This window comes from Dinoponera quadriceps, unplaced genomic scaffold (assembly GCF_001313825.1).
Source record: "Dinoponera quadriceps isolate SergipeBrazil2010 unplaced genomic scaffold, ASM131382v1 scaffold113, whole genome shotgun sequence".
Lineage (NCBI taxonomy): Eukaryota > Metazoa > Arthropoda > Insecta > Hymenoptera > Formicidae > Dinoponera > Dinoponera quadriceps.
In genome coordinates, this window is record NW_014554899.1 from 814,206 (window position 1) to 841,807 (window position 27,602).

Genomic DNA, 27,602 nt, shown 5'->3' on the forward strand with positions numbered 1-27,602 from the left:
TCGATGTCCTCAAGTTCGATTGATTTGTTCTTTTCAGCTCAACTGACTGCACTACTCAACGTACGTATTGAAGTGTATGAAGCGTACGTGCGAGATTCTCACGCTTCAGTGTGCGTAAATTTCTTGAACTAGTACGGCCAGTTCAGTTAAAAAGAACACACCCGATGGTTCAATACTAAATTCCGGCTATCGAGTGATACACCGCCATCTACAATCACTTCAACGTCTCCGTACGAATCTGATTACATTATTTTAGATTGCTGATAAATTGCCATTTGGTGCATGCTAAATTTACACTTTTCGCGAGTAAAACGTATGACTTCACATTTGGATTCATTATATTACGTTTATGCGATTTTTTATGTTCTAATATATATTTTGAACACTATTATATAATATGTTAATTGTAAAAGAATATAAGATATACATTCATGCAAAATACTGTCAGTAAACATTACTGTGCAATCTCGATTTATTGCATCTTTTCTTGGAAATGTATATACATTAATTCACTCCTTTCGCTGCCAGTCTTCTATCGCGCTCTTCAGCAATAGACAGCTTCACACCCTTATCCCTTGGTAAACTCACGTAAGCCTTCGTACCTTTACCGATGATGAAGACGTTGTTCAACCTAATAAGCGAGGAATTCGCATTATATGTGAAATGTTAACATATATCACAACTACACGCTAGTGAAAACGGACCCATAAACAGACAAGGGTTATTTCTTTGTACAATTCTAGTTACCTCGTGGCGAAGGTATGTCCTTGAGCATCCTTTACGTGACAAATGTCGAAAGAGCCAGGATGACGTTCACGACTGACGACAGTACCAACACGACCCAAATTCCTCCCGCAGGTAATCATGCACAAATTGCCGGAATCAAATCTGATGGAATCCAGGATTTTGCCAGTGGCAATATCCAAGTGGATAGTATCATTGACTTTTATGAGAGGGTCGGGATAGCGAATAGTCCTGCCATCGTGCGTTACCAAGAAAGGAATGCCTTTAGGACCAGTCTGCACACGCCTGACTTTGCACAACTTATACTACAAACACAAAATAGTACATACAGATGAAGAACAATATTTTTATTAGACAAGTAGGAGGTTTTTACTCATTCTCATACTCATTATAATTAATGTTTTTATTTGTATTATGTTTTTGTTTATAAGCATGTTTGGTGCACTCCTTGGGTAATATAGAAGGAATATAAAACTCAGTCTGTGACCAAATTGAAGAGCTTGCTTTGTTATTGGCCAATTTTTACTGTGATATTTTTATAAGTTTAAATATCACAGCTTCAATATGGTCCATCTCAATTAAACTTTTCATTTCATATGTAATATCGAATAACTGCTTTACTTATAGTTTAAAAAAAATGTTTTTTCAATTTCTCTCAGTTTCTTAGAAAGAAACTGAGAAAATCCATAGAAAATTTAAAAAGAAATTGTATTTTTCCATTTATCTGCAGAAAGAAGCTGAGAAAATCACGAAAAAACTGAAAAATCCAGTTTTTTAACTTGTAAAATATATAACTATACCTTTGCTTCTTCTGCGGTGATACGATGGATGGTGAAGCGACCTTTTACATCGTAGATCAACCGAAAGAATTCACCAGTCTTCTCAATTGTAATAACATCTGAAACAATTCAATTATAATTAATGTTTTTATTTGTATCATGTTTTTGTTTATAAGCATAATAATCTTGTGCACTCCTTGGGTAATACAGAAGGAATATAAAACTCAATCTGTGACCAAAATTGAAGAGCTTACTTTATTATTGGCCAATTTTGACTGTGATATTTTTACAAGTTTAAATATTACAGCTTCGATATGGCCCACCTCAACTAAACTTTTCAGAGCATAAAAACACAAGATATATATTATGTGTATATATATATACATTTATTTACCACAAAAATATATAAAATAGCAAGAACTCACCCATGAAACCAGCAGGATAATTGGGGTCGGTACGGATTTTTCCGTCGACCTTAATCAAGCGCTGCATCAAGATCTTGGTAACCTCACAATTGGTCAAGGCATACTTCAACCTATTACGAAGGAAAATGACCAACGGAAGCGACTCCCTCAGTTTATGAGGACCAGTGGATGGCCTGGGGGCGTAAACACCACCCAATTTATCCAGCATCCATGCTTTTGGCGCGTTAAGACGCTTGAGATGTTTCTTCGGACCACGAGCCTACAAAAAAACTCGCTATAAGATACAGTACTTGAACATGCTCGCATTCGATACATTAAATTTAACGCCAAATATTACTTAGAAAATTCATTTCTTTCTAGAAAACATGCGATACATGGCGGTACATAAATTTCACTTGATTCAAAGTTCCTTTTTTCTCACAAGCCGTATGAAATCTTACCATCTTGGATTCCTAAGCGGAAAAAGGCACGGTCAGACTTGCTAGGTATTGAAAACATAAGTAAGCCAAGTGGAAGACCTAATGCGCCACATAGCGCCAAATTTTAGAACCTTCATGCATCCAACGATATAAAATAGAATCCCTAGGTTGCGTTCCAAAACCCTACTCGACGGATAGAGTAGCCTTTAATTGACTAATCAGGACAAAAAAATAAAGTTTTTGTATCATGATTGGTTAATTATTGCTGATCTACCTGTCGAGATTTTGGAACTTAGTTTTAAATTAAAATTTGTGGCACACGGTGCTTACTTTGTGTTGGATCTAATAAAATCTAGCAACATACTAGAAATGCACCAATCAGAACGCACATTTTACATTAGTTATGTTACTAAATCTCAATAGATCTAGGTCGTTTGATTTTTAACCCTATATTTGAATTTCTACATCCAAAAATTTTCTTGAAAAAATATGAAAAATTTATATCGTAATTTATATGGTATTTACTATCGTAGGAAATAAATAAACCTTTATATTCAGAAATATATCTGAAAATTAAGGATTTCAAACTGTAAAATATTTCTACGATTGCTTCAGTATCATAATTTTTTATAGAAGTTATGGTCTATTAAACTTGGTATATTTCTTGTAATCGAGAAATTTATCCAAAGTATATATTATGACAGGTTAAGTATTCTAACCTCTTAGGCGCAAGCGAAGCTGCAATGTATGCGCAGAAGTCTGTACCAATTGAAAAGAATTAGTAAAAACTATTAAATATTGAATACAAAGTACTTAATATTGCTTAATATTATAATATCGTAATATTGTAATATCGTATTATGTTGTGATCGTCCTGAGTCACATTTTATGGTGAAGAAATGGGAAGCATAGTAGGAGTACGTTTTTGTGCTAATACTGTATTAAAAAGTCACACAGTGATGTTCTCATTAAGAGTGATGAGGAATTATTATCGTCACTTTTCATTAAACAAAGAAATGTGTTACTCTATGAGCCAGCAAAGATGCCTGCAGGATCTTTACTATCACAATATCTCAAATCGTTCACCATATAGTTGTACGAAGATGGACAATAGGAGACACTTTTCCGTGACTCGTATATTAGAAAAGGGCAAGGATCGTGGGAAGGATAAAAAGAAACAGAAGACGCAGCATATTGATTTTAATGAGATGGAAGAAGTCATTGATGTTAGTAAACTAACATCTCAATTAGACAAGGCTATTGAAAATTTAAAGGATAATTTTGTTAAATATGTGTCAGTAAGATCAAGTATGGGCGCCCTGGAGGAGTTAGCTGTGAAGTTTGAAGGGAAAAATTACACATTGCAAGAACTTGCTCAGATTAGTCGCAAGCCCAAACTCGTAGTGTTGAATATATCTACTTTTCCACAAGCTATCCCAGATATTCTCAAGAGTCTGTCAAAAAATCAGATGAACTTGAATCCACAACAGGATGGAACTACAGTTTATATCCCAATTCCTAAGTAAGATTTAGATTATTGCATGAACAAAATTTTTAGTACTATTAGAAGTTAATTGTGTTGATTTCTGAATTGACAGAGTAACAAAGGAGCATCGAGAAACGTTGTCCAAAAATGCCAAGAGCTTTTACGTGAAATGTTGTGATAATGTTAGAGATGTACGCAGTCAATACATCAAAAAGCTCAAGCAGAAGGAAGGATTAGCCAAAGACTTGGTGTTCAGGGTGGAAGGCTATATAGATATTCTCAGTCACCAATACAAGAGTAAAGCTGAACAAATGTTGGAAACCAAACAGAAAGAACTATTGGGAGAATCCGAATAAATCCCTGAAGTCGTAATAATTTGTAATATTCTGGTGAATTATCATGTATTTTATTGCTACATTTGTAAATGTCTGTACATAATAATAATGTACAGAGTAATCTAAAATTACATATAATAAAAAAGGAAAATACTAAGTTTGTCCTCTTAATGTATCTTAGTCTTACAATATATGTAATAATTGGTATATTTTTTCCTGACATTTATCATTTATATAACTTGTATTTATACTTGTAATTTTCCTCTCCATTTTTGAACCGATTAAAAGACGATATGTTAATCTTCTCGAATCACTTATTTAGCATTGTTGTCATAACCAACTTGATGCCTGATATATGTTAAAAGCGCCTTGCACAAAGTTTGCGAAGCAGTCTCTAAAACTTCTTTCGTGTGAAAGCCTATGCTTATACGTAAATAATTCTTCGCTTCACTCGTATGTGAGAACCGACTACCGGGTATCGCTGATACTTTGTACTCCTTTTGACACCATTCGACGAACTTTTTGCTGTCTATACCTTTAGGGATGAAAAATAGAAGTGGAATAAATGTTAATATTGCATAAAGGTATAAATGACAAATGATTTTGAAATGTTGCACGTGTGTTTAAGTTATGGTTGTATTTTCTAATGAGATATTTTCTTTACCTTCAGACGACTAGTCGCACAAATATATATAAATGATTCATCATCACTACTAAATGGAATGGAATTTCTTCATACCTGATGGAAGATGAATCCAAACGAAGTAACCACCTCCTGGACGTCGATATGAACAACAACTTGGCAGAAATCGGTCTAAAGTTGCGCAAAGTGCGTTTAATCGTTCCTACAATTAAATAATTATGAAAGTAAATGGTATTATTTTTCTTATATAAACATTATTGTAATGTCAAGTATATATATATGAATGATTTCGTGTTAAAATAAATGAATTGTTGAATTTGACGAAAGACTTCCATCTTCCCCAACTTCCTTCTTTACATAATCACGTTAAAGATTTTTAAGATATAATTAAGATATTATTATGCGATATACTTTTCCAGTTAGGAAAGTTCTCATCTGGAAAAATAACGTAACGTACCCTATAGATCTCTATGATCTTATCCAAGTATTCATCCTCGATATTTTCGTGAAGCATGCTCGTAATTATCCCGGAAACATAATGATTTACTCCGCCACCGCTGCGCAGTATACCGCTGTAAAAAAGTAATAATCGTCAAATAGCGAGTAATTAAACATACGTGGCGATCGAACGTAAAGAAATACCGTTCGATCAATATATAAGTTTTATCGGTGCACAACTTCGACGATGCGTAATATTGGCGAAAGCTTGAGACAATAAGTTTGTCATTCAATTCTGATTAAAAAATTCTATGCAAAATCATAGAATATATCTACAAAGGTTTTGTGTGTAAACGAAAGGAAAATCCTGTTCGACTCACCATGTTTTTATAATATTAACAACACGCGGACTGCATTCCAACCATCCAAACCGAATCGCCGGCGATAGGATTTTGGAGAACGAGCAGTTCGACACGACGTTCCCGCCTCTGTAACTTGGATCTTGCGATTCGTCGTAAAAAATTAAGCGTCGTGGCGGAAGTCCTTGTCCGTAATAAAGCAAATTGTACACGTCGTCGCAAGTTACCAAGATAGAATTGTTTCGTGCTATCTCCACTAAACGTTTGCACTGATCTGTGATCGAGAAACGAAAGCGAAGTTCTTAATATACTAAAAGAGATGAAATCTTTTATATTATTTTAGCTTTACTAAATTTCAGATTTCGATTCTCGAAGTGCGTATAACTCGATCTTATCTATTAATTTTTCAAAAGAACGTAGTCATAGCATCTGTGTCAATAGCAGAGAGTGACTGTAACTTTATTCGCCTTACCGGCTGATAACGTCATTCCAGTTGGATTGTGAAAAATCGGTATCGTATAAAACATCGCCCAAAATATTTTTTGATCGCTCAAGAAAAAATTGCCCTTCGTCCTTTCTTCGGCTACAATTTTTTCGAACGCGTCCAGGTTTACTACGTCATCCTTCATGGGCACTAAAAGAAACAATAACAATGCAGCGATAGAGTACTTCGTTTACACATCTTTAGATAAACACTATTTACTATGGGTGATTTTTTTTAATTTCTCAATGAGATAATTTGATTGGATATGATGATTCTGTATGATTAAGTTTTTCCTTTCCCCGTATCGCAATCTATAACGGTTCTATTAACAGTACGCTCATTTCTGAGGTTGAGCAATAAGATTTCAATTTTATGGTTCGTGTTTCACGATTAAACAATAAATTCTTCGTAGGATGTCTGATACCTGTGATTATTCTCATTAATGGAAATTGCTTGAAGACATCGAGGGCGATCATGTACGTAACTTCCTCCACGAAGATAATACCGTTCGGCGAGAGTACAGTATTCAGCAACAGTTGAAGACCGTGTGACGCCCCGCACGTCAATATCAGGTGTTCTCTTGCTACCGAGTTACCGTATCGTCTGCTTAAAAACTTGGCTAACTCGTCGCGGCATTCCCAGAGACCTGCTGTGATGCCGTATTGAAAGAGATAATATTTCCCTTCCTTCTTTTCTTCCTCCTAAATCGATTTAATTTAACTAATATAATTAATATTGCAAATTGCCGACAAATATTTTTCGGAAATTTTATAACATTTCGTGAGATGTTCCGTGAGTGCGAGCAATGAAATCTCGATTATTTAATCGTTAGAGCTGCGTGAATTTTCCTAAACGAATTTTTCTACCCTTGGGAAATAAAGCAAAAATATCCATGGAAAAATGGAAAAAACCGGTTTTTTAACTGGTAGTGTCAGATAACACGCGAATCGGAAAACAATCGATCTTACCAATCTATGCTGCGTAGATTTATTCAAAACTTCCACGCAATGTTGCAATAAATCCGGGCCAGGTGCACCGACTGACAAATTCGCGACTTCCTGATTATAAACGTTGAACACCGGATCTCCGTCGAACAGGTGTCTCAGGCACGGATCTTCAATGGTGTCCATGTTGGCTGATCGAGCTGCGCGATTTTTCGTATGATTTATATCAAAATATAAAATTACACAATTCGAGCGGAATTAATATTTAATTTTTAGATCACTTTTAATCTACTTTTAATTTACTTTTTAAAATATTGAAAGATTTTTAACGCGTTATCACACAGCGCATTTGACACGATGAAGAATATTTAATGAAAGACAACGCAACACAATAACGATTTAATGAAAGATAACGAAACACGTATCTAATTCGTTTGATCTTCACATCAATGAAGCAAAAAGTTCTTCTCTTTCTTCTCTTTCATCTGTGCTCTTGACTCGCGTTTTTCTTCAACTTGTGTTTAGTATTTACCGCGACTAGACATAGCTTCACGAATGATGTGTTATCATCATCTGATGATAACGTCATATGTCACAGTTTATTTATAGGTATTTAGGCTGACAATCCCAGATAGCATTAAGACATCTGTTACGTCTTTGGTAAATTTTTTGGACATACGTGTTGTTTGGAGCAATTCGACGCTGATGTAAACATGTACTTTATTTGCACGTATATGCGCGATGTTTATGACACAATTATAATTATCAAATGTAGGAGAGAAGCAATAATATACCTGAAAATTACCGAACGTTCACTTTTGCGTACGACTTTCCTCCGTGTCATCGAACTCGATCTGACTCGGCTCTCGCGGCTGTCTTCCGTTGAATCAAATCATGTTCGTAGCTCGTTTTATCAGCCACCACGACCAAACGCCGGGGAACTGTGAGGATGCGGAAAAATCGTCACTAATCGCGCTAAAAATACGTCACTCACGCGGATCCACGTGGTGCGATTAGTCGCGAGTGACTGGCTGAAGGCGCGACATGAATTGCGTATTTAGATATGCCGCATCATAGCGACGGTAAGTGCCCTCGTTCCGTGCGGCTCCGTACAGCTTTGTACGCTGCACTTATACGTTGTACTTCGTACCTACGTCGTCTGCGTAGTCGTCGGACGTTCTCGGTCTGCGAGAATTCGCTACTGTTTTACGCGTCAACGCGGGGTGTGAAACGTACTAATGACTGCCGGCAGCGTAAACATCGTCCTCGTCGGGCCGAAAAGTTATGTGACACGTGTCTCTCTCGTATCTCGTGGGAATGACGTGTACGAGCAATTCTCGGAATCAATTGAGGAAAGTTCAGCAAACCGTGACCTTCCTTCTTCAGGCGCGGATCCTCCTCGTGCATGTGCGCGACGATGCAAATCCGAAAAGACGTCGCCGAGATCACTTTCGCGCTCTAATTCTGTAACTTTTAACGTTTATATACGTTACAGGCATAACGCATGCGTTGTAAATCTTCGCGCGGGTAAAATGTATCACAAAATAGCTGCGCAACGATACGTCGACGATCACGAAATTTTATATTTATTTGTTCAAATTTCCGTTAGAAGAGAGGGAGAGTTGCAGAAGGTTGGGCGCGAGTGAGCGACACACACGGCCAGTGGGAATGATTGTACTTTATTACAGTTTTTACGAAGTATATATATATATATATATATATATATATATATATATATTTATATATTTATATATATATAAATAATGTATTTATATATGTAACGTATATTTATATATATAATGAAATATATGTTAAATATCTCTCGAATATATTCACCGCCGGTGTCGCTGTCAATTACGATAAAGTAAATCGATATTGTCGCGAGAACTCACCGGAAGGATATTCCTTTAAATNGATACAATAAAGATCTATAAGTTCTATGTCCACAACCGAATGGCAAATGCAATTTCCCGCGATTTCATAATATTTTTCTTCTTCCGAGTCGGCTCGTTCGCTTACAATGTACAATTCCTAATCGATACACGCTTAGTTACAGTCGAATTTACACGCGTGAGGCCGAATGTGCGAGAATGAGGAGAATGGAGAGACAGAGAGAGAAAAGAGCTTTTTCTTCGATCGTTTTAGAAGAAATGCCCGCGTCCGTCCTCGCACGACGCGGCCCAGTGAGACGATATATTACAAAACCGATCTGTTACAATGACAATAATAATAATAATAATAATTAGTAACACTTAACGCGCGCAATGTACACGATACCGTATCGGTTTACATCGTACAACGGATAAGATAGTGCGCGGCGCACAGCGAGACTGGACGCGATCTACGCGCGGAACGACCGTCGGGAACAATCATCTCCGCAATTGCTGTCGATTTCGTGCTTCATTATTATTATCACAGAACGCGATCGCGACCATTTCAGGCTGAGACGCGAGAGATCGCGGACCGTCGGTACAAGCAACGTCATTCTCCTATTCTCGCGGGAAACCATGAAATGACGTCACTTGCTACTTCGGTCGTGAAATGTCGATTGTCCCGCCGGAGATGAGATCGTCAGTCTCGCGAGCACATCCGCGCTCATCTACAGCAAATGCAAGGCCGGTCGCAACGGAGCTCCCGTGTGAAAAAGTTCGCGAAGGACGCAGATCCGTCCCGTCGAAAAGGTGTCGCTCTCTTCGCGCGTCCCGTTTCAATTCCTCGGTCGTCGTTTCGTTTCTTCTTTCTTTCCTTCTTCATTTCTCCTGTACAACATGGCACGTCCTATCGTACTATTACTTGATACACGCGGTTACACGACGACGTACATGATCACCGATTTCGTCCAAGTATACTCTCCGTCTTTCTACTCGCACGAGTGTGTGTGTGTGCGCGTTTTTGTGAATTCTTTTTCTCTCCGTCTATATTATATTACTCGATCGACTATGTACAAAAAATCGCGTTTCGTATATAAAAATCGAAATCTCTCTCGTGATTCCCGGCCCGAGGCCCAATTTCGTTGGCGCCTCGCGCCGCGAGATGGCGTAAAAGGAGGGGGGGGGGGAAGCGCNTTTGTTCTCCTCTGTACTTTAAGTAGAATCGCGTTCGCCCGCGTTCAACTTCCGACGCGCGGCGAATTTATCCTCGGCAGTAAAATAGGACAATGCACTCTCCGCTCTAGTAGCTTACCACGAGAAGCAAGAAAGGGGAGGAAGGGAAGAGATGCTGTCACTGCGATACCTGAGTGCGTGGGACCTCGGGAGAAGTTAAGGTAATTTGTATCACAGTCTCAGCGGTGTGCCGCACTAACGTTTCAGCCCGGTTGGACTAACGATCGATTAGTCTTGATTGCAGTCTAAAATAGTCCGGCAGAATGAAACAGAGTGAGGTCGTTCCTTGAATTTGATCAATCAACGACGCCGTCGCAAATCGGCCAAATTTGTGACGCAATCGGTTAACACTCGTCGTTTTGTAAGCAAAACATTTCATAATCGCTACGGTAAAAAAAAAAAACGCCTTTACGAAACATTGCTCAACTCTTTCGATGAAAATTCCATCAGACATTGATAAAATATTCTAATTACATAACATTTCTCCTAACAGGTAATGTATAATTCTAAAAAATGACTATTATATAACATAATCATCGTATTATTATATTATATCGCGCGTATTATAATTATATTATAACATAATTACAATTATGATTATAATATAATTACATTATTCACCCAAAATGCAAGTTCTTCTCAGTATCATACGAATACTTGAAGTCGGCAATAGGTTGAATTTCGCACTCGCCACGAAAGAGTTCAACTATGTAAAGCGTTATCGGCGAACTCGTAAAATGTGCGTTCACGAGGAATAAAAAAATAACAAAAATATAACAATTAAAAGACCATTAAAAGACTAAACAAACATTTTGAGCGAAACATCTTCCATGCGATGTTCAAAAAATGTCGCTCGATGTAAAAAAAAATCTGCCTAAAAAAAAAAGAGGGTGCGGGTCACGTATAATCGAAGTTTCAACAGCGACCACGCGGATTCGTCAGGGGGGGGGGGTTGAAGNGTTGCGAATTAAGTCCTAGGATGTTCCTCACGCCCCTCGAGAAAGTTAATACGAAAAGAGTGATTTATATTTACAAGCCACGGCGAATGGCACATTAAGAATATCTTTGCACTACTTTTGCTCACGGGGCGTCGCTTGTCGCGCGATCCCCGCGAATTCCTGTCGCGCGTCCACGTAGTCTCTTGTCTCGTCTTATTTATATATTACGTAATACGCACGAGTCCCTCTAACTTACATAATCTAATCACAATTAAGCGCGGCACTTGAGCGAAGCGTCTTTTCTAAGTACAATGGGTTCTCCTCCTTTCCCCTCTTCGGAGACCGAGCAACTCAATCCGCGAGTTCTCCAACGCTCGCCTCCGCTCTGCCACTCCTTCCCAGGACGCGTTCGATCGCGCCGTCCTCGGCGAAGCGGGCCCACAGCGGAATCCCCATGGAAGAATCGTCAGTTCGTTTCGCGTACCGCGAAAACGTAATCCCCAACCTCCGGAATCACACCGTCGTCTCGTTCTTCCTGAGAGGTTTCAACGGCTGCAGTTCCCGTTCCAGCCGATCGAAGTCGTTGTAATACTCGTGGTCCGACTCCTCCTCGGAGCTTCGCTGCCTAACTTGAGATCCGAACGCGCCGTTCGTCAGCACCTTCTCCAAGTCTGGCGTAGGGATGCCCAGGGTCTGCGGCGTGAGCGGGCCCTCGTCCTGAGACATTATGTACTCCGGATTGTCCAGCGACGTCTTACCCTGGATCGTGAGGAAATCCGGGTATTTCCTGAAGCCGTTGTTCAGCCGTTTCGGTTCGGGTTCTGCGGCAAGAAAGATACAAATCGTTACGTCCACTAGACGCAAACTAGACGACAAATGCACGGTAAAAAAACTTTGTGTCACAAACGGTCTACCTAAATCTTCTTTATTTAACATTTCTTATTTTTTTTTCTTCATTTTATTTCTTATTTCTTATTTTAACACGGAAAATACGTTAAAATAACATAAAAAGTAACGTCAAAATTTGAGAGGATCGTTTGTAATACAAATTTTTTTACTCGAGAAGAAATAAATGAACGATATATTGATTGCGGAATTGAGAAAGACATGAATAGCTAAGTAAGGAATTCCTCCGCTCGCTCACCCGTTGGTTTAGATTCCCCGATGAGATCCATGTATTGTGTCGTGTTGGCTGGCAGTTGCGGCGACGGCATGAGGTAATCGTCCTCATCCAGCGGCAAGTCCAGTTTCAGGTTCCCCACCTGAGCCTGCTGATGCACGGAGTTCACTTCGGTATCGAAACAATCGTCCGTCACATCGCAGTCTGAAATCAAACCGATCGCCGATTTAATTCAACATCTATGTTGACGTGCGATTTATAGTGAGACTTTCGCGCGCGAAGAGACCCAAAAAACGACCTCTCCTGCTTCCTGAGCTATCGACCCACCTCGAACGCCGACCATCTTCAACGGGTCCGAGCAGTACCTCGAACTCGAGCTGTCGGACCCTCCGACATGGGTGCAATGGGCCTTGGGATGCGCGTAATGCGCGTGTTGGCCTGAATTCCCTGCCTCGTGCGACGCGTTGCCGTTCCCGTGAGTCCCGCCGTATCTCAGCAGCTCCCGGTCCCAGTTCTGCTGATTCTGCGGCGTCGGCGAATCAGCTGCGAGCGGCTTACCGTTCGGCCAACACGACTTCACCGGCGTGTTCGGTGGCGAGCCGGAAGTGCTCGACGCGGAGATCGTAGGCGGAATCGGAGCTCGCGATTTAGGCTGCAGATACTCGTCGGCGTCCACCAGAGCTTCCGGACCGTCCATCGCTGATGCGAGATTTCGTATCATCTCTTTCTCGTCCTGAACATTTCGATATCGGTATGTAATAATCATCGAACAATCGATTACATTCAATTATCTTAAAATTATAATTTGTGTTCAACAAAATAAAAAGGAAATACTGAGAGCCAAAACTGCAGTTGCACGTTTAAAGGTTGCATTTGCACGGAATACAATAAAATTCGGAACGTTTTAATCAGTGTTTGTGGTCATCTTCAATCGATTAAAATACTAATTTATATAAATATTATAAGTACGTAAATTCGATGTCAAAAGAACAGCCAAAATATGTTTATTTATTTTGACCAATCAAAAAATTGTGTATACTACATAATTTATATTTTTGTAATCAAATTTTATATCAAGTCCGTTCAACTTATCTCTTTGTCCCCTTGCATTTCATATATACAAAGGGTTTGTTTACGTATATAATTAGATACATAAATAAACAAATAAATAAATAAACTAAATCAGGGTCTTCAACAACACAAGGATCTTATTTTTTAAGTGTTATTATTATAAATAAACTCCTTAAAGTTAAATTAACTCGAATTACCTGCGGTGTATACGAAGGCAGTCTCATGTACTTATCCCCTATAATGGCGAGATATCGTCCGGGGTCCCTGGACATCTTCGCAAAGTCTTCCGCGAGCTCCTTGAAGCTTGGTCTGGACTCAGCGTCGAGCATCCAGCACTTAATCATGATCATGTACACATCGATCGTGCAGATCTTAGGTTGCGGCAGCCTCTCGCCCTTCTCCAGCAGTTCCGGCACGTTCCTGGCCGGCACGTTCTCGTAGGGTCTACCGCCGTAGGTGAGGACTTCCCAGATGGTCACGCCAAAGGCCCACACGTCCGACTTGTGAGTGAAGACCCGGTGCTGAATGCACTCCAACGCCAACCACTTGATCGGCATTTTGCCGCCGGCGGCCTTGTATTGCTCCTCGTTGATGTCCAGCAGCTTAGCCAAACCGAAGTCAGTGATCTTCACGCAATTCGGCGTCTGTACGAGGACATTCCGCGCCGCCAAGTCACGGTGAACCAATCTCCTCTCCTCCAGATATGCCATACCCTTCGCGATCTGCGTGCACCAGTTCAGCAGCGCTTTCGAGCCGATTTTGTCCTTGAACCTGCGCACGAAGTCCAGCAGGCAGCCCAGAGGCATCAGCTGAGTCACCAGCATCATCTGCGACGTCATGCACACCGCAAGCAGCTGTAGCAGATTCGGATGTTCCACGCTGGCCATGATGTAAGCCTCGTCGAGGAACTCCTTGGACGTATTCGCACCTGTGCCATCGTGCAGGACCTTTATGGCCACCGGGATCTTCACGTTCTCCCCCTCTGGCACCCACACGCCTTTGTACACGTTGCCGAAAGCACCGAAGCCCAGTATGCCGCCCTTCCTCATCTCTTCCTCCTTGATGATACGCAGCTTCGCCAAATTCGGCTTCACGCCCGTCGGCCGGAGCGGCTCGTTGTCGTCCAGACCAGTCAATGCCATCGTCATCTTCACTGTATTCTCCTTGGCCTTCGTTCTCATCCGCCAGAAGTATATTGTCACAATGGCGATGACGATGAATATCAACATGAAGAGCACCGCTCCGGCTAAGATGGCGGGTTGAAGCTCGTTATCCATTTGGAAGCCGAGACCTATCATCTCTACCGAACAGTACGGCTCGTTGTCCGGCGGGAAGATCTTGTGAGGAAACTCAGGCGGGCAGATGTCCGTGCAGTTGAAGGACGTCGAATTGTCGCCAGGATCGCCATCCTACGACGCACAGATTAGTGTGAATTTCTCAATGCTGTGATTTCCTCCGACTCACTTGTGACTTGATTAAAAAATGTGCAAAATCATAAATATAATCATTTATTTTGTTGTGCAATAATTAGCGTGATACCAGTTTAAGTAGCATGATATAAGTGCAGTAGTGTTTTTTATATTTACGCAATAAGATATATATATATGTATGTATGTATGTATGTATGTATGTATGTATGTATGTATGTATGTATGTATGTATTAAAAGAAATGAATTCTCGTGTTGTTTTACGTACGATGTAAATTCTGTAGTTCCGGCACTTGTGGCACTGTAGCGGGCCCGGCCCGAAGCACCCTCGGCACTCTTTGAAGCACGGTATGCATAACTGCGTGTGAGCATCCGCGAAATGATCGGCGGGACACTCGTCTTCGCATTGCTCTCCCCTCTTGTATTTGGTACACGTCTGACACACCTGCTCGTGGAAGCCGTATCCTGTGCACTTCTTGCATCGTGGGTGGCACTTGCGACAGACCGCCTTCCCGGCGAGAGGTTTTAAAGCACCTTGCTCCAGCGGACTCACCCACTCGTAATAATGTCCTGTGAATTTTAACGGCGTGACGTCACACAAGGTCTTTCGGGAACTCCGCTTCACGATCGAACGCGACAACTTTCTCGCCGGTGTGTTGTCGCACGGATAATCTTATCTTCTATTATTATACAGGTGATGTTGTATTTTCTGTTACGAAATGTCGTCGACAAGATGAATGTCCCAATTAGTGACAGTGTCTCGATTTGTGATAATCTCATCTTCTTAATAAATCAAATAATATAACTTCGTATTTATCTTAAAAATGTGTTTTCACTCTAAATTTTATATATTATCTATTACAACAAGTGTCGAATCAAATGAAAAGCAATGCCGGAATATCATAATTACGAGCGTGCTTATATTTAATACAATTAGAATCCGAAATCTTTAAACTTTCGAACGAAATAAATGTTATATAGTTAACAGTGTATTATTGTAATAATTTATTAATTATTTTTATGACGAGATTACTTTGTTGGACATTCTAATTTGGACTACTAATTTGGATTACTAATTTGGACATTCACTTTATCAAGACGTATCGGCGGAAGGATCATCATGAAGCCCAACATTGTGTGATCACCGTATAATCATCGCACGAGCTTTCCGCGAGTTTCGCATGATCTAACGCGACGTCTCTTTCTCGTCGATACCGTACAAATGATCTTTGATCGGCCCTTAATTGCCGTACAAGTATTTCTACACTCTCCGTTACGAAATCGTAAGTATCGAGACGTATCAGCGGAAGAATCGTCGCAAAGTAAAGACCGTCGTATGACTTACCATCGGGACACGGTTCTTTCTTCTGCAAACATCCCTCCGGTACGTGTCCGTTCATAATTGCCTTTTCGCAACTATGACATCCGTTGGCGCCTATGTTGTTCTCCGGTCCCTCGCAGCCGCCCACGCAATTCTCGTGACAGTGTTTGCATTCGCCGTTGTCGTTGTACTTGGAGGACGGGCACTCAGGCACGCAGAACGGTCCGTCGCGCACGTGTTTGCACTTGGTGCACTGCTCAGACTTAGGACCCGTGCAGGAACCGTCGCACTCCACGTGACACGTCTTACAGGTTTTCTCGTCCGCTTGATAAATACTGACGGCACAATCGCGATCGGTCATTAATCGCAATCGTCATCGTAAAAATGGAGTAAGATCGAGCGCGTACGTAAGAGAGAAGTAAGCGACGCGAAAGAAAAGGAAAATAGGGCGCTGAAAATCAACAGAGGCTGGGTGACGGCAAAAATGGCGCAGGTGAACAATAATTCGGGTATAATGAACGTTCACGTCTCGTTCGCCACTCGCGTTAGCGATGGTGGACTGATAAAAGTGGGATTCGAAGCGATCAAGCGATGGGATTGTAAGCGTATCGCGTGAACAACACACAGATGTATGCTTGCTTACGAGATGGATGAAGATGATAAATAGAACGATGAAGATTGGCGTTTAAGTTCTCGCGGGAGATTTTCGATTTACCTTCGATCCACGATCTAGGAGAGCGATTTTGATTGGACAGAAGTCGTATGCATTATTGGAAAAAGTTCAACTCTTGTTTCTTTGTGTAATTTCAAGCTCGTCAACTTACCCCGGCGCGGTGCAATCTTGAAGACAATCGTTCCCCAGCTTGACATTCTTGCAGGACAAACATTGCGCCGGCCCTGGCCCCCAGCATCCTTCGTCCGAGCATTGCTCGTCGCACGCGAAACCGTCCTCGACTGCAATTCAAACGATGCACCGTATGAGTTTCGAAATATAAACTTAATGACAGCTTTGGTTATTCGTTTAACACAATGAATGCTATATTTTCCCTACAGAGTATATAACTTAATAAGACAAGGAGTATCAAAATACCGGTGACTGGTGCTTTGTACGATCAATAAAAGTCAGTCCGGCAGTCAATATGTTAAATAACATTGTATGAAAATCCCCGTTTCGTACTTACTGCATTCGCTCTCGTTTCGATTGTTCTGCAAAAGACACTCATGCTCGGTCGATTTCTTGATCCTGGTCCAGTTGATACTCTGCGCGTAACACAGATTCTTATTCTCGAGAATGGCGATCGAACCAGAGAGGATCTTCTTCAAGGAATTCAGTCCGAAGGACACCAGGGAAGTCTTGACAATGTACAATGACGCAAAGTATTCCGTGAGCGCCCTGCCACCGATCACCTCGAGATTCCGAAAGTACGAGAGATTCTTGAAGTCCACGTGATCGCCTTGGATGTTCAAGTAACCCGTGATCTCCCGGAGAGTCTTGAAGACTTCGAGCTTATCCGGGTGCATCTTCTCGTATCGCTTGCCGAATGTGTAATTCGAAAAAACGTGCTGGAAACCTTGGAAGCTCTGGTCCAGGATTGTGATGGACCCTTCGATGATGGTGCAGTCCTTGAAGGAGTCGATGTTACCGGAATGCACTTTCTCGACGCCCTTGCAGGTTTTCGGGCAAGGGCCGTTGCAGGGAACGCACTCGCCGTTCACCGCCTTCTTCTTCGGCGGGCAGGACCTCACGCATGCCCCGTTGTCCTTCAGAAGATGTTCCGGACATCGTCTCACGCAAGTCGCCCCGTAGGCGTATTTGCCCTCGGGATTTGCTTCCCAGGAATACGTGGTTGGATTGTACCTGAAAGATACGCCAATGTTCAGACTGCGATACGCGTTTCTGTCGATCTCACCGAATAGTCACAAGTGTGAGTAAACTTTCCCGCTTTTCGCGCGTCGATATTCATCATTTTAGGTATCTCCAGTCGTTTAGACATTTATTAGCGATATTCCATAAAATAATCCACGTGGGGGGATCTGGAGACTTAAAATTGAGAAGGCAAATCATTTTGCTACTGGAACGAGGAAGGTGATTCGTAGAGAAGGAACTTCGTTGAAGGATGACGTCGCACGTCAAGAAATCTTGCGCGTCAAGATTCTGTGGCGAAGATGCGCGGCGGTAAGTGCACGTGATGCTACTTACTTTTGCATAGGTGGACATTCCTGCGTACAGACGCCGTCGTCGAAGAAGTTCTTGCAGGCGAGGCAGTCGCTCTGCTTGGGACCGGTACACCCACCGGCGCAAAAAAGATGGCAACACTCGCGCGGATTAGGACCGAAGCACCTGCCTTGCCAGCACTGGGGTGAGCAATTCGTCTTGGAATATCTCTGACAGTTGTCCGGACCTTCGCCCCAGCACCCCTGCTCGCAGCTTGAGTCGCACTCCGGACAGGCGCGCTCCGGCGACGTGAAATTGTACACGTAGAAGTACTTGCCGCCTTGGCCGGTAATTATTTCCTCCCAATTAATAGTCTTGATGTGGCAGAGGTTGTAGTTGTTGTACATGCCCACGCTCCCGTTGAGTATGTCTGCGGCGTGATCAATCAAGGTGAGTTAGCGAACGGGTCTTGCTGAATTTCTCTTTCAAGCATCGAAACAAGAATCGAGCGTAACATAGCGATCGTTAATTACATTTGCGTATTTATCCAGCCGGGTATTAAGTATTCACGTAACGATATTAATTACCCAATCAAATATTAAATACTTATATAACAATATTAATCACCTAAATAAATATAAAATATTCATGTAATGATATGAATTATTTAATATGGAATATTGAGTATTCACGTAACTTTATTAATTATGTGTTGATTTAATTGTAATTATTACTGCACATAGAGAAAAAGGTTTTTTTTTAGATATGTGTTTGTTTGACTTGGGCTTGTTTAATATAAGCAATATAATTTAATATCAAATATTATTTTGTTTGATAAGAAAATATTGTTATTCGTTGGAGTAAACCATATGATAGAAAAAATAGTATCATTTTGAGGAGGTAATATTTGGATCTCGATCAAAAGAAATTTATTTCATTGTATATTAAATAACATTCCACTGAAATAAAGAGGTTTGTTCAGCATTTTTCTAACACAATGTTGTTTTTTTCAAATAATTCATTGTTTGTGACAACCATTGTAATATTTGGATGAATATACAAATGATGTATGTTACTTGACGTAAAGATATTTATTGTCTGATAAACCAAACGACGAGTCCTGTTTATTGAGTCAAACATTCGTTTGTTTGTTCCATGCCAAAAGACAAATTTGTTTCCATTAAAGAAATTTGATTAAACCCAAAGAAATCCTTTTCTCTCTGTACAATGAAACATCCGTGGCCCGCGTGTCAGTTCGAGCAAGAAGAATAAGTGAGGACAACGTACCTCTGAGGGCCGGCATCTCCAGGTTGTGCATCTGACACATTGTAACGAAGAGGGCGAATTCGTGGTCGTGAATATTGAGCTTGAAGAGGGTCCTGCCACGGATGATCTGTAGCCTCGGCAGGACGATCCTGTGCACGTCCACGTGACTGATGAGGACGTAACCGGTGACCTCCCGTATGTACTGAAGGAAACTGAGGTCGAAGGTTTTGTTCTGGAGCCATGTGATCTCCAGGTTACCATCGACGTAAGTACAGTTGGTGTACCGGTCTCGAAGATTCCGGTAGTGATGCTGCTTGTTGGAGGGCACGGAGAGGCGGCCATTGGTACCGATGCAGACTGCAAGCACAAACGAGACCAACATTCGTGAATTCATCCCCGCGAAAATGAGCATTAAGTACCTATAAATTATCTTATCTAGATAGAGCTATCAATCGAACTGAAATGTATCATCGCTACCGGACTCGTTCGCAGCCACTTATGCAATCTGACGTTCTACGTTGCGAAGGACGATAGAGTGTGATATTTTTTTTATCAATGTATACAAATATCACCTTCGCAGAAAAAACGATACGTTGCAATTGTCGAGCAATTCGAGCGACGGTTCGAGCTAAGGCAAGATACACCGAGATCAGGACTGCCGTGTGTGGACGAAAGCACAGTCTCACTCATTTCCGATTACGATAGTTCGTATCGTACCACCTACACCGTCAAGCAACGGTGTACACACACCCGCGACACAGAAGTAGCGTTCTACGCGCGCCGGTGGGCGAACCACCTCCGTAAAGCGGCTCCGTGCACGCGCCGGCCGGCGTGATTCTGTTGTGCAATTACCGTTTGGAGCCGACGATAGTGCTCGAATGGATCGGCGCGGCCCGTACTTTGCGCCTAAGTTATGACAAACATTTGCGGCCTCGCGGAACGAACGGGGCATTGCGTTCCCGTACACGCGCGAGATGGCAATGCTCCGATGCGACGTCGCTCGTCGGCAAAAGCGGCCGTTTAAGCGCAACGTATCCGCAAAGATTAATATCAGCGGGCATAGTTTTTCCGCGTCCGAGGCCGGCGCGCGAGCCGCTTTCACACACACACACACACACGAGCGAAATAAAATTAATTTACGATTCTTCTCATGGTTTCCGAGCGTTGGGTTTCCTCCTGGCAACACGGCTGAGAAAGGAAAGCCCCTGCCTTTCGTTTCGTCGATACGGAATATTACTTTTGTGCGGTTCCCGATTCGGAATTCTCGCTCTATGTTAAACCTTAATTTTACGACACAGTAGGAACGGAAGAAACATTTCCGTTGTGCTTCGAGCAAATATGTTGAGTTAAAACAAAAATTAGATTTATTTAAGTTAATTGAATCTAACCTTTCTTCGGTAAAGTTTTATGATATTCTTGAAAGGAGAACAAATTCTTCTTCGTAACAATGAGCTTTCCTAAAATTCTTGATAAGCATATTTTAAAACTTATTAAGAAAGATTCTTTGTTGAAGATAATCATTACTTAAAAGAAGGAAAATACACTGAGCAATCGTTTTTCTTAGTAGTGGCATGATATCTTTCATTGTGTGTAATAAATTTTCTACATCGAGCCGATCCTTTTTAATATTCGTCTTAATTATTCCCATTTCCCATTGCTCTTTTAACAAACAAAATTCCAATTCAGATTTTCCCACGAGCACACAATAATAGGAAGCGCGAGCCAAACAAGTGTGTAAATTCGTTGAAAAAATTGCGGCGAGGAACGCGCGCCGTGAGGAAGAAATTGATCGGGCGCACGAACTCCGCCGTACAGGACGCAGAAACGTATGTAAAAAAGGACTCAAGGCCTTTATTAAATAACCCCGTGCGGGCCGCCAAGCAAAGAAACGACCGCATGCCCGCGGGAGGGAGCATAGTCGCACGTCCGCTCCTCCGGAATTCGGTTTTGCTTGCGGCTCGAGTCGCGCTCGCATCCTGATCCTTCGTCCTGACCCTTCGGAAACGAGCTGCGGCCTCGAGAGGATCCGCGATCGGCATGCGCCGCCGAAAGGGCAATCTTAATCTGACCGGCGATCGGAATCATGCGAAAATAATTGCGCGGTAAGGAGCGCGGATCTTCTTGCACATACGAGAAGCGTACCGCGCAGAAGAAGGCTCGTCGTCGACGACGCCGGAGATCGCTGGAGATCGGAGGATCGAGAAAGGGTAGAAGAACCGCCGGCACGGACGCGAACTCGAGCACTGGGTATTTGTACCGGCCAGATGCTGCCGGCGAGAGTCGCGGGATACCAAATGCGCGCACCGTGGCATGGCGCCAGGAGCCTCGAGAATGCGGACCGTGCGTGGATCTGCATCGGCGATGGGGCACCATCGCGAGGTTTTCTGCCACCCTGTCTCGTGTCCGACGGCCGCAACTCGAGCCGCCGCATCGAAGATGAACGACTTGATCGTCATAATGAAGAGGTATGGCGAATATTCGTCGGAATATCGGCCCGGTGATTTTTCGTGCGTACGCAGGAATACCGCTGTGAAATCGCAGGATTTATGGCTCGGCTGAGCCGAGGGGCCTTTTTTGTCGTCAAACGAGACTTTCCTTCTTTCTTCGATGTCCACCTCGGGAGAGAAAGAAAAGGGGAGAGAGCGACGATGGCTGTTTAATTAATCAACGCATCGGAGAGTTCGAGTGTGCTGAGATTATATTCGTTTTAATATTCAATCGATCCGGCATGGACAATTTCTTGGCACCTAATTGGGATCTCAGTCTGATTTCCCCAAATAATTATGGTTTCTAGTTGGGAAGTGTACGCAGGTTCCAGTGTACTATTTCGAACGTATTATTCTAAGTGGGAAACATAAACAGATCCTATTTAGTCAGCTCCTACATTTCCCTAAAGATATTTTCTACTTTCTATTTTATACTACGAATCTAATTGGGATCCCAGTCTGATTTCCTAAAATAATTATGAATTCTAGTTGGGAAATCTACGTAGGTTCCAGTTAGAAGTGTAATGTTTCAAACATACGATTCTAAGGGGGAAGTATATAAAGGGGGTCCTATTTGTTCAACCAATATTACGGAAAGTAGGCTTAGTCCCATGTTTGAGATAAAAATGGAATTACCAATTGATATATCGTAGCGAGACAATTTATTTGGAATTTTCTTCGAATCGGAATCTATGCTGTATATGGGAAGATCTGGGAAAATTTTCTATGCGAGATGTTCTTTCATAGACGGAGGAACGTAAAATCGCGACGAAACAACAATATTCGCGAGTCCAAGATTGACAAAGGAATCTTCCTTTCATCGATGGATTCTTCTTAAAGAAGGTAACAGAGTTTCCGAGAAATTTGGAATAAATTTGCGCCTCACCTGAGCGCTCGTGCGCGCGATCATAGATGTTGAAAAATGGCCGATCGTACACGAGGGGACTTGACATTTTTACAGCCGGCGCAGTCGACAGACGCCGTCCGGCATAAACGAATTACGAGCTAGGCCGAAACAAATGGTGATTCGAACCGACACGTCGAGAGGGACTTATGGGCCGGCGTGCTGGCGTGCTGGGAAGGTGGCCCGATAAAAAGGAACACCACGAACGTGATGGCCGTACGGACGTTTAGACAGCAGGAAAGTGGAGGTTCGCCGAGAAGTGTCGGTTAAGGTCGGCGGGCCGACACGTTCCACGTTCTCGTTTTCCAACCTCCGAGGCTCGCTCTCTCTCGCGCGAGGCACGAAATTCATCATTAGATCCTCGGGACCGGGGATACGCCGCGCGGCAGATACGTAGTGATTATCCCCGACGGCGGGGCTGTGAAAATTGCCCGGCGAGAGAGAGAGGGGGAGCCGGCCGGCCGGAATTAACATTCTGCCAAATTTACGACCCCCGCACCGCAACCGAAGACAATACCGCGGCGATATTGATTACGGGCGTGGCGGGAACAACACTTTCCTCGCCATCGCGTCCGCAGGCTTCTTAGGAGACCCGTCGTCCTCGCTTCATCCTGAACTCGGCTGTCGCTGCTCGACATGCTGTTGGCAGATGGAGAACGCGACCGAGTCGTAATCGAGTTCGTTCGGTTCGTTAATCGGATGTTTATGCATCAGGATTACTCTGGAGATGAGTTCGGCAGGAACTGTCGGTTCTAAGTGGTGACTCGTGATTTGTCGTGATTCGCCGTTCTCAAAGAAAATCTGGCTGCCCGATGAAGAGCGAACGGCGAACGGAGGAGCACGGAGATTCGAAGTCTCGTGTGTGAGTTTAAAATGTGCGAACGATAAATCTGAGAAAAAACCGCCAAGTATAAGGGGCGAGGAAGACGTAGGACGTGGAGAGAAACAAGCGGTCGGTAGGCCGCGCGAGACGAGGCCGAAATCCCGCGGTGAGGTTTCTTTTGTGGGCGCGCGAGCAGCACGTCGCAGCCGAGCCGTGCGTGGTCCCTCGACCACCTTCTAGGAGAGCATCGATTTTTATGCGGCATTTTAAGATGCCACCCCTTTCCCATTAAAGGCCCAAAGTAATACGGAATAACCGCACGTTGATGACAGCAGCGGCGACGACGAGGATGACGGCGGCGGCGGCGATGGCGGCGCCGTTTATTTGAGCTCGTAAACATCGATACCGTCCGACCGCTCACAGTCTCTACCGTAGAGATCGTTCTTGGGTGCTAAGGTTCCACAAACCCTCTCTCTTTCTCTCGCCCTCCTCGCCCCGTAAAGCGGAGCCCTGCGGCTAAGTGCCCGACGAAATAAAACCCGGGTATCGTAAACGCGCGAAATAACTATCGGCTGGAACTCGCTGGAGGGAAAGAGTCGAAAAAGAAGAGAACTCGAGGCAGGGAAACGGATCTTGGAGGGGGGATAAAAAGGCAAAGCGATCGATATTGCCTAGCAATAGCTAGAAATTTTACCAGATTTACCTGTATACAGTATGTGGATATCTATTAGAATACCCAAAGTTGTCCCAAAATAAATTATCTTACTACGATGCTAAATAGGAATATCATTCTTGTTTCGAACATTGATCTGTTCTTTATAGCTGAACTGGCTGCACTAGTTCAGCTATAAAGAACAGACTACATAGGATGAGGAACTCCCTCATTCCTGCGACCTCTTTTTTGCGATGCTGATTGGCTATGCGCTGCGGCTTATTCTGTGCGGCGTGCGACCACGTGCAAGTGTCATCACCCGAGTCGAATGACAGCTTGACCGAATGACAGATTAGGAGATCAAAAAATGAAGATACATTTTTTAATGTTACTATGCTTAATAGTGTGCGCGTATGTGTAGCTTGTGTGTATTTATAAAATGTGAACACTTAAAGTGTTTCGTATATTTTATTCAAATAGCGTAAAATGGAAACCACATAATAAAAAGTTTTTATTACAAACAGCCCGGCTCAATTTTTCTGTTACTTTAACAAGGAGACTCATAAGAACTTATGATCAGAATTACAATTTTACGTATCGTAAGACGTATGCTCATTCGTAAATATCTATGATTTCTCATAAATCTTACGGTTAGCAAAAATCTGTCTATAAGTCACAACAATCATCGAAAATCTTCGAGTAACTGTCAGAAAGAAGGAATAAAAAATTACACACAAAACTTAATAATCACCACATACTTCACAGCAGCATAGAAGATGCTGCAGTTATAAGGAAAATTCCCAAGAAATTTTCTACACAGATAATGATCGTTACTCTCGCCCCCTGAACAAACGATTCCTCACAATTACCAAATCGCCCGATCACCGGCCCGCCTCGCGTACCCTAAATATGATAAACAGTCTCCCCTAATATCCCATCCAGAGAGACCAGTTCTCTGCAGGTTCTCTCGTCTCCGGCCTTCATCGAGATCAACAAGCGATCGATTCGACCGGCGACGCGAGCCGGCCACTTCTCTCCGTCCGCAGCGCAACGTGTCATTGTGACGTCGAATGTATTCTAATTCATAGCCCGGCGCAGGCCCGTGTCGGAGACTTTCGTCCGTGCTTCGCGACGAATCGCTTTGTCATCGAGATCGCTCGGCTACAACCCCGAGAGGATCAGCCTCGCATGCACGAGCGGTGCGCCGCTTCTCGACGCTCGATGGACGAGAGAGGGGTACGTCCGTGCGCGGCGGGGTTGTATAAGTGCGTATATATATACGTTATAACCGTGGCGTAACCATCCCAGGGCGTAACATTAATAGCTTTATGGTTTATTGCTTTCGAGTCTGCGGTTAAGTTCCTTCGCTCCCTGCGGCGCGGCCCGGCCGAAGGCTACGATACGCGGTACGTCTCTCTGCGCGTTCGTGTACTGCCATTTTTCGATTTCGTTATGTCGGCGGCGGCGGCGTTTTATTCACGTCGCCCCGCTCGATCATGACTCTTCCTTCTCTTCTTGTTCCGTCTCTTCGCGCCACCGACCTTCGCCGGCGCCGCTATGCTCGAGTTCACTGTTTGATGCACTTTGGCCCGCACGGATATAATTGAAGAGCCGAGAGAGAAAGAGAGAGAGAAAGGAAGAGAGCGTTTCCCTTTCCTCCCTTGAGATGCAGCGGAAAATGAATTCTGGAGGAGAAGGAAGAACCCAATGAACATCAACTAACAGTAACATCAATGTTATTATTCCCTATTCAACAATGTAAATGTAATACAACGCGTGTGTTATGTAACAGTTACGTTGCCAAGTGGGAAATTGCAACATTGATGTTATGTTACTGTTAGTTGGTGTTCACTGGGGGAGATCTCGAGGGGTATCGTTTAAATCTGGAAAAATTATTAACACTCTCGCGTAATTATAAACGTCGAGGGGGGGGGGGGGGGCAANGTCAAAGAGTGCGCTCCATTCGCGATGCTTCAACATCGGTAGGGCGTATTGACCTACGGCAACAATTTGCGGCCGCACGATTTTTCAAGTCGCGAATCACGACGCGTTGTTAAGTCGAGGCGCGGGAGTAGCGTCTTCCGAAAAATCGCTCCTCTCCCGTCTCTTTTTCTTTTCCCTCGCCGGTGTGCGTTAATAAAGCACAAAGTGAGGCGAGGAAATAATGACGAATCGAAATGAAGTACCGAGGGCGGCACGGACAAGGAACAAATGACGGCGTGTGGAATGCACTTTGTTCGTCTCTCTCTCTCCGGACGATGCATCGTGCATTCGCCGCGTCTCGTTCTCTCCGTTTTCCCATCTCCTTCCCTCTCTTGCCTCACCTTCCGCAGCTCTTTCTCTCATCTCACCTCGGCAACCTCAGCAGCCGGCGGGCTGGACCACGCGTTCACCCAGAGAGAGAGAGAGAGAGAGAGAGATGGATAAAAGAGAGAAAGAGCACGCGATTTCGCTCGCTTCGCGAGCATTCTTCTCGCGGAAACATCGTCCTCGCGAACCCTTTAATTATCATATTACGAAACAACGAGATACCTTCTTCGAGAAACTTTCGCACCGAACACGAGCGAACGCAACATCTAGAAAGAGCGTTTTCGTCTTCTTTCCTTTTTCTTTTATTCAAACGTGCCGAGCGTCTGGCATGAGAGAGACAAGAGGTGACGATTGCGCCGTGCCGTAGAGGGCAGTCGCAAAAATCCCCGAACGACGGGGAACGCGTTGTCCAACTGGATCGCGATAACGTCGACGACGTCGGGATTCAATGCGCGCCGTTAGCGGCCGGGATTTATACACTATTTAGCCGCGAAGGGGAACCCGATGTGTGTGTCGCTGTCGCGTCTAGCATGATAGATCTCCTTAATCTAGTATGCAGCCGCTGAACGCCGGAAAAATGAGACTCGACTCACTCGTGATAAACGCGCCTTCCTCGTCGGAGGATACTCGCCGGTGGGTGTTGCAGTGGGTCGCGAATATAATGCACGTCGCATTCCCGCGATAAGCGCATTTGCATCGTACATTACTCGAGCGTCTACTTAAGCACCGGTGTGCTTTCATTAAGGTATCTCTAAGTGCCTTCCACTCTCGCGTCAGTCCTTTTTATCACGCCCTATTGTTTCGAGTATCGAGTATTTAAAATGGCCGGCTCAATTATCTTGCGCGCGCGTCGGTGGCCCGGAGGACACCGTCTCGGGTGATCCTCGCTGGAAGATATAGCCCGGGTAATCCTAGAGATAATAATAGCATGCGCGACGTAAATTATACTTAGCACCGGACCGGCCTTA

The 27,602-nt window shown here is 43.3% G+C and overlaps 4 protein-coding genes across 10 annotated transcripts in view; 1 reads left to right on the plus strand and 3 right to left on the minus strand.

Annotated features, from left to right (window-relative positions):
- Positions 1–442: 442 nt before the first annotated feature.
- Positions 443–2,476, minus strand: LOC106742533 (40S ribosomal protein S4). Its single transcript, XM_014615581.1, has 5 exons — positions 2,389–2,476; positions 1,949–2,207; positions 1,545–1,642; positions 748–1,049; positions 443–631 (listed from the first exon to the last, which is right to left on the minus strand). Exons 1-5 carry the CDS (start codon positions 2,389–2,391, stop codon positions 505–507), a joined length of 789 nt encoding a protein of 262 aa, XP_014471067.1. The 5' UTR covers positions 2,392–2,476; the 3' UTR covers positions 443–504.
- A 406-nt stretch (positions 2,477–2,882) lies between these two features.
- On the plus strand, positions 2,883–4,937 carry LOC106742628 (ribosome-recycling factor, mitochondrial). Of its 2 annotated transcripts, XM_014615782.1 has the most exons (3): positions 2,883–3,889; positions 3,966–4,242; positions 4,859–4,937. In XM_014615782.1, exons 1-2 carry the CDS (start codon positions 3,267–3,269, stop codon positions 4,207–4,209), a joined length of 867 nt encoding a protein of 288 aa, XP_014471268.1. In that variant the 5' UTR covers positions 2,883–3,266; the 3' UTR covers positions 4,210–4,242; positions 4,859–4,937. The 2 variants fall into 2 exon arrangements, with proteins under 2 accessions (XP_014471268.1, XP_014471266.1); XM_014615780.1 differs by lacking the exon at positions 4,859–4,937 and having other exon boundaries at positions 3,966–4,311.
- LOC106742627 (2-aminoadipate transaminase-like) lies at positions 4,244–8,724 on the minus strand. Of its 3 annotated transcripts, XM_014615778.1 has the most exons (9): positions 8,207–8,723; positions 7,851–7,997; positions 7,081–7,256; positions 6,537–6,813; positions 6,101–6,262; positions 5,650–5,902; positions 5,289–5,403; positions 4,928–5,033; positions 4,244–4,723 (listed from the first exon to the last, which is right to left on the minus strand). In XM_014615778.1, exons 3-9 carry the CDS (start codon positions 7,240–7,242, stop codon positions 4,503–4,505), a joined length of 1,296 nt encoding a protein of 431 aa, XP_014471264.1. In that variant the 5' UTR covers positions 7,243–7,256; positions 7,851–7,997; positions 8,207–8,723; the 3' UTR covers positions 4,244–4,502. The 3 variants fall into 3 exon arrangements, with proteins under 3 accessions (XP_014471264.1, XP_014471265.1, XP_014471263.1); XM_014615779.1 differs by having other exon boundaries at positions 7,862–8,724; XM_014615777.1 differs by having other exon boundaries at positions 7,851–8,723.
- Positions 8,725–11,125: 2,401 nt separating this feature from the next.
- Positions 11,126–27,602, minus strand: part of LOC106742590 (epidermal growth factor receptor) — a 144,368-nt gene continuing 127,891 nt past the window's right edge. For all 4 annotated transcript variants that reach the window (XM_014615706.1, XM_014615704.1, XM_014615701.1 and 1 more), the window contains 10 exons: positions 19,481–19,816; positions 18,239–18,623; positions 17,220–17,896; positions 16,863–16,992; positions 16,063–16,373; positions 14,986–15,287; positions 13,487–14,698; positions 12,546–12,951; positions 12,243–12,422; positions 11,126–11,919 (listed from right to left, as the gene is read on the minus strand). In XM_014615706.1, the coding sequence (XP_014471192.1) occupies positions 11,612–11,919; positions 12,243–12,422; positions 12,546–12,951; positions 13,487–14,698; positions 14,986–15,287; positions 16,063–16,373; positions 16,863–16,992; positions 17,220–17,896; positions 18,239–18,623; positions 19,481–19,816 (4,247 nt within the window). In that variant the 3' untranslated portion in view covers positions 11,126–11,611. The remainder of the gene's footprint in view (positions 11,920–12,242; positions 12,423–12,545; positions 12,952–13,486; positions 14,699–14,985; positions 15,288–16,062; positions 16,374–16,862; positions 16,993–17,219; positions 17,897–18,238; positions 18,624–19,480; positions 19,817–27,602) is intronic.

What these genes read in the sequence shown, in the direction of transcription:
- LOC106742628 (XM_014615782.1), top strand. Translation starts at nt 3,267, where the DNA reads ATGGGAAGCATAGTAGGAGTACGTTTTTGTGCTAATACTGTATTAAAA. An exon ending in GTTTATATCCCAATTCCTAA is followed by an intron (nt 3,890 to 3,965) that starts GTAAGATTTAGA and finishes CTGAATTGACAG; the next exon opens with AGTAACAAAGGAGCATCGAG.
- LOC106742627 (XM_014615779.1), bottom strand. Translation starts at nt 7,242, where the DNA reads ATGGACACCATTGAAGATCCGTGCCTGAGACACCTGTTCGACGGAGAT. An exon ending in AATCTACGCAGCATAGATTG is followed by an intron (nt 6,814 to 7,080) that starts GTAAGATCGATT and finishes AAATCGATTTAG; the next exon opens with GAGGAAGAAAAGAAGGAAGG. An exon ending in ATTAATGAGAATAATCACAG is followed by an intron (nt 6,263 to 6,536) that starts GTATCAGACATC and finishes TGTTTCTTTTAG; the next exon opens with TGCCCATGAAGGATGACGTA.
- LOC106742533 (XM_014615581.1), bottom strand. An exon ending in TCACCGCAGAAGAAGCAAAG is followed by an intron (nt 1,050 to 1,544) that starts GTATAGTTATAT and finishes TTGTGTTTGTAG; the next exon opens with TATAAGTTGTGCAAAGTCAG. An exon ending in GGACATACCTTCGCCACGAG is followed by an intron (nt 632 to 747) that starts GTAACTAGAATT and finishes CTCGCTTATTAG; the next exon opens with GTTGAACAACGTCTTCATCA.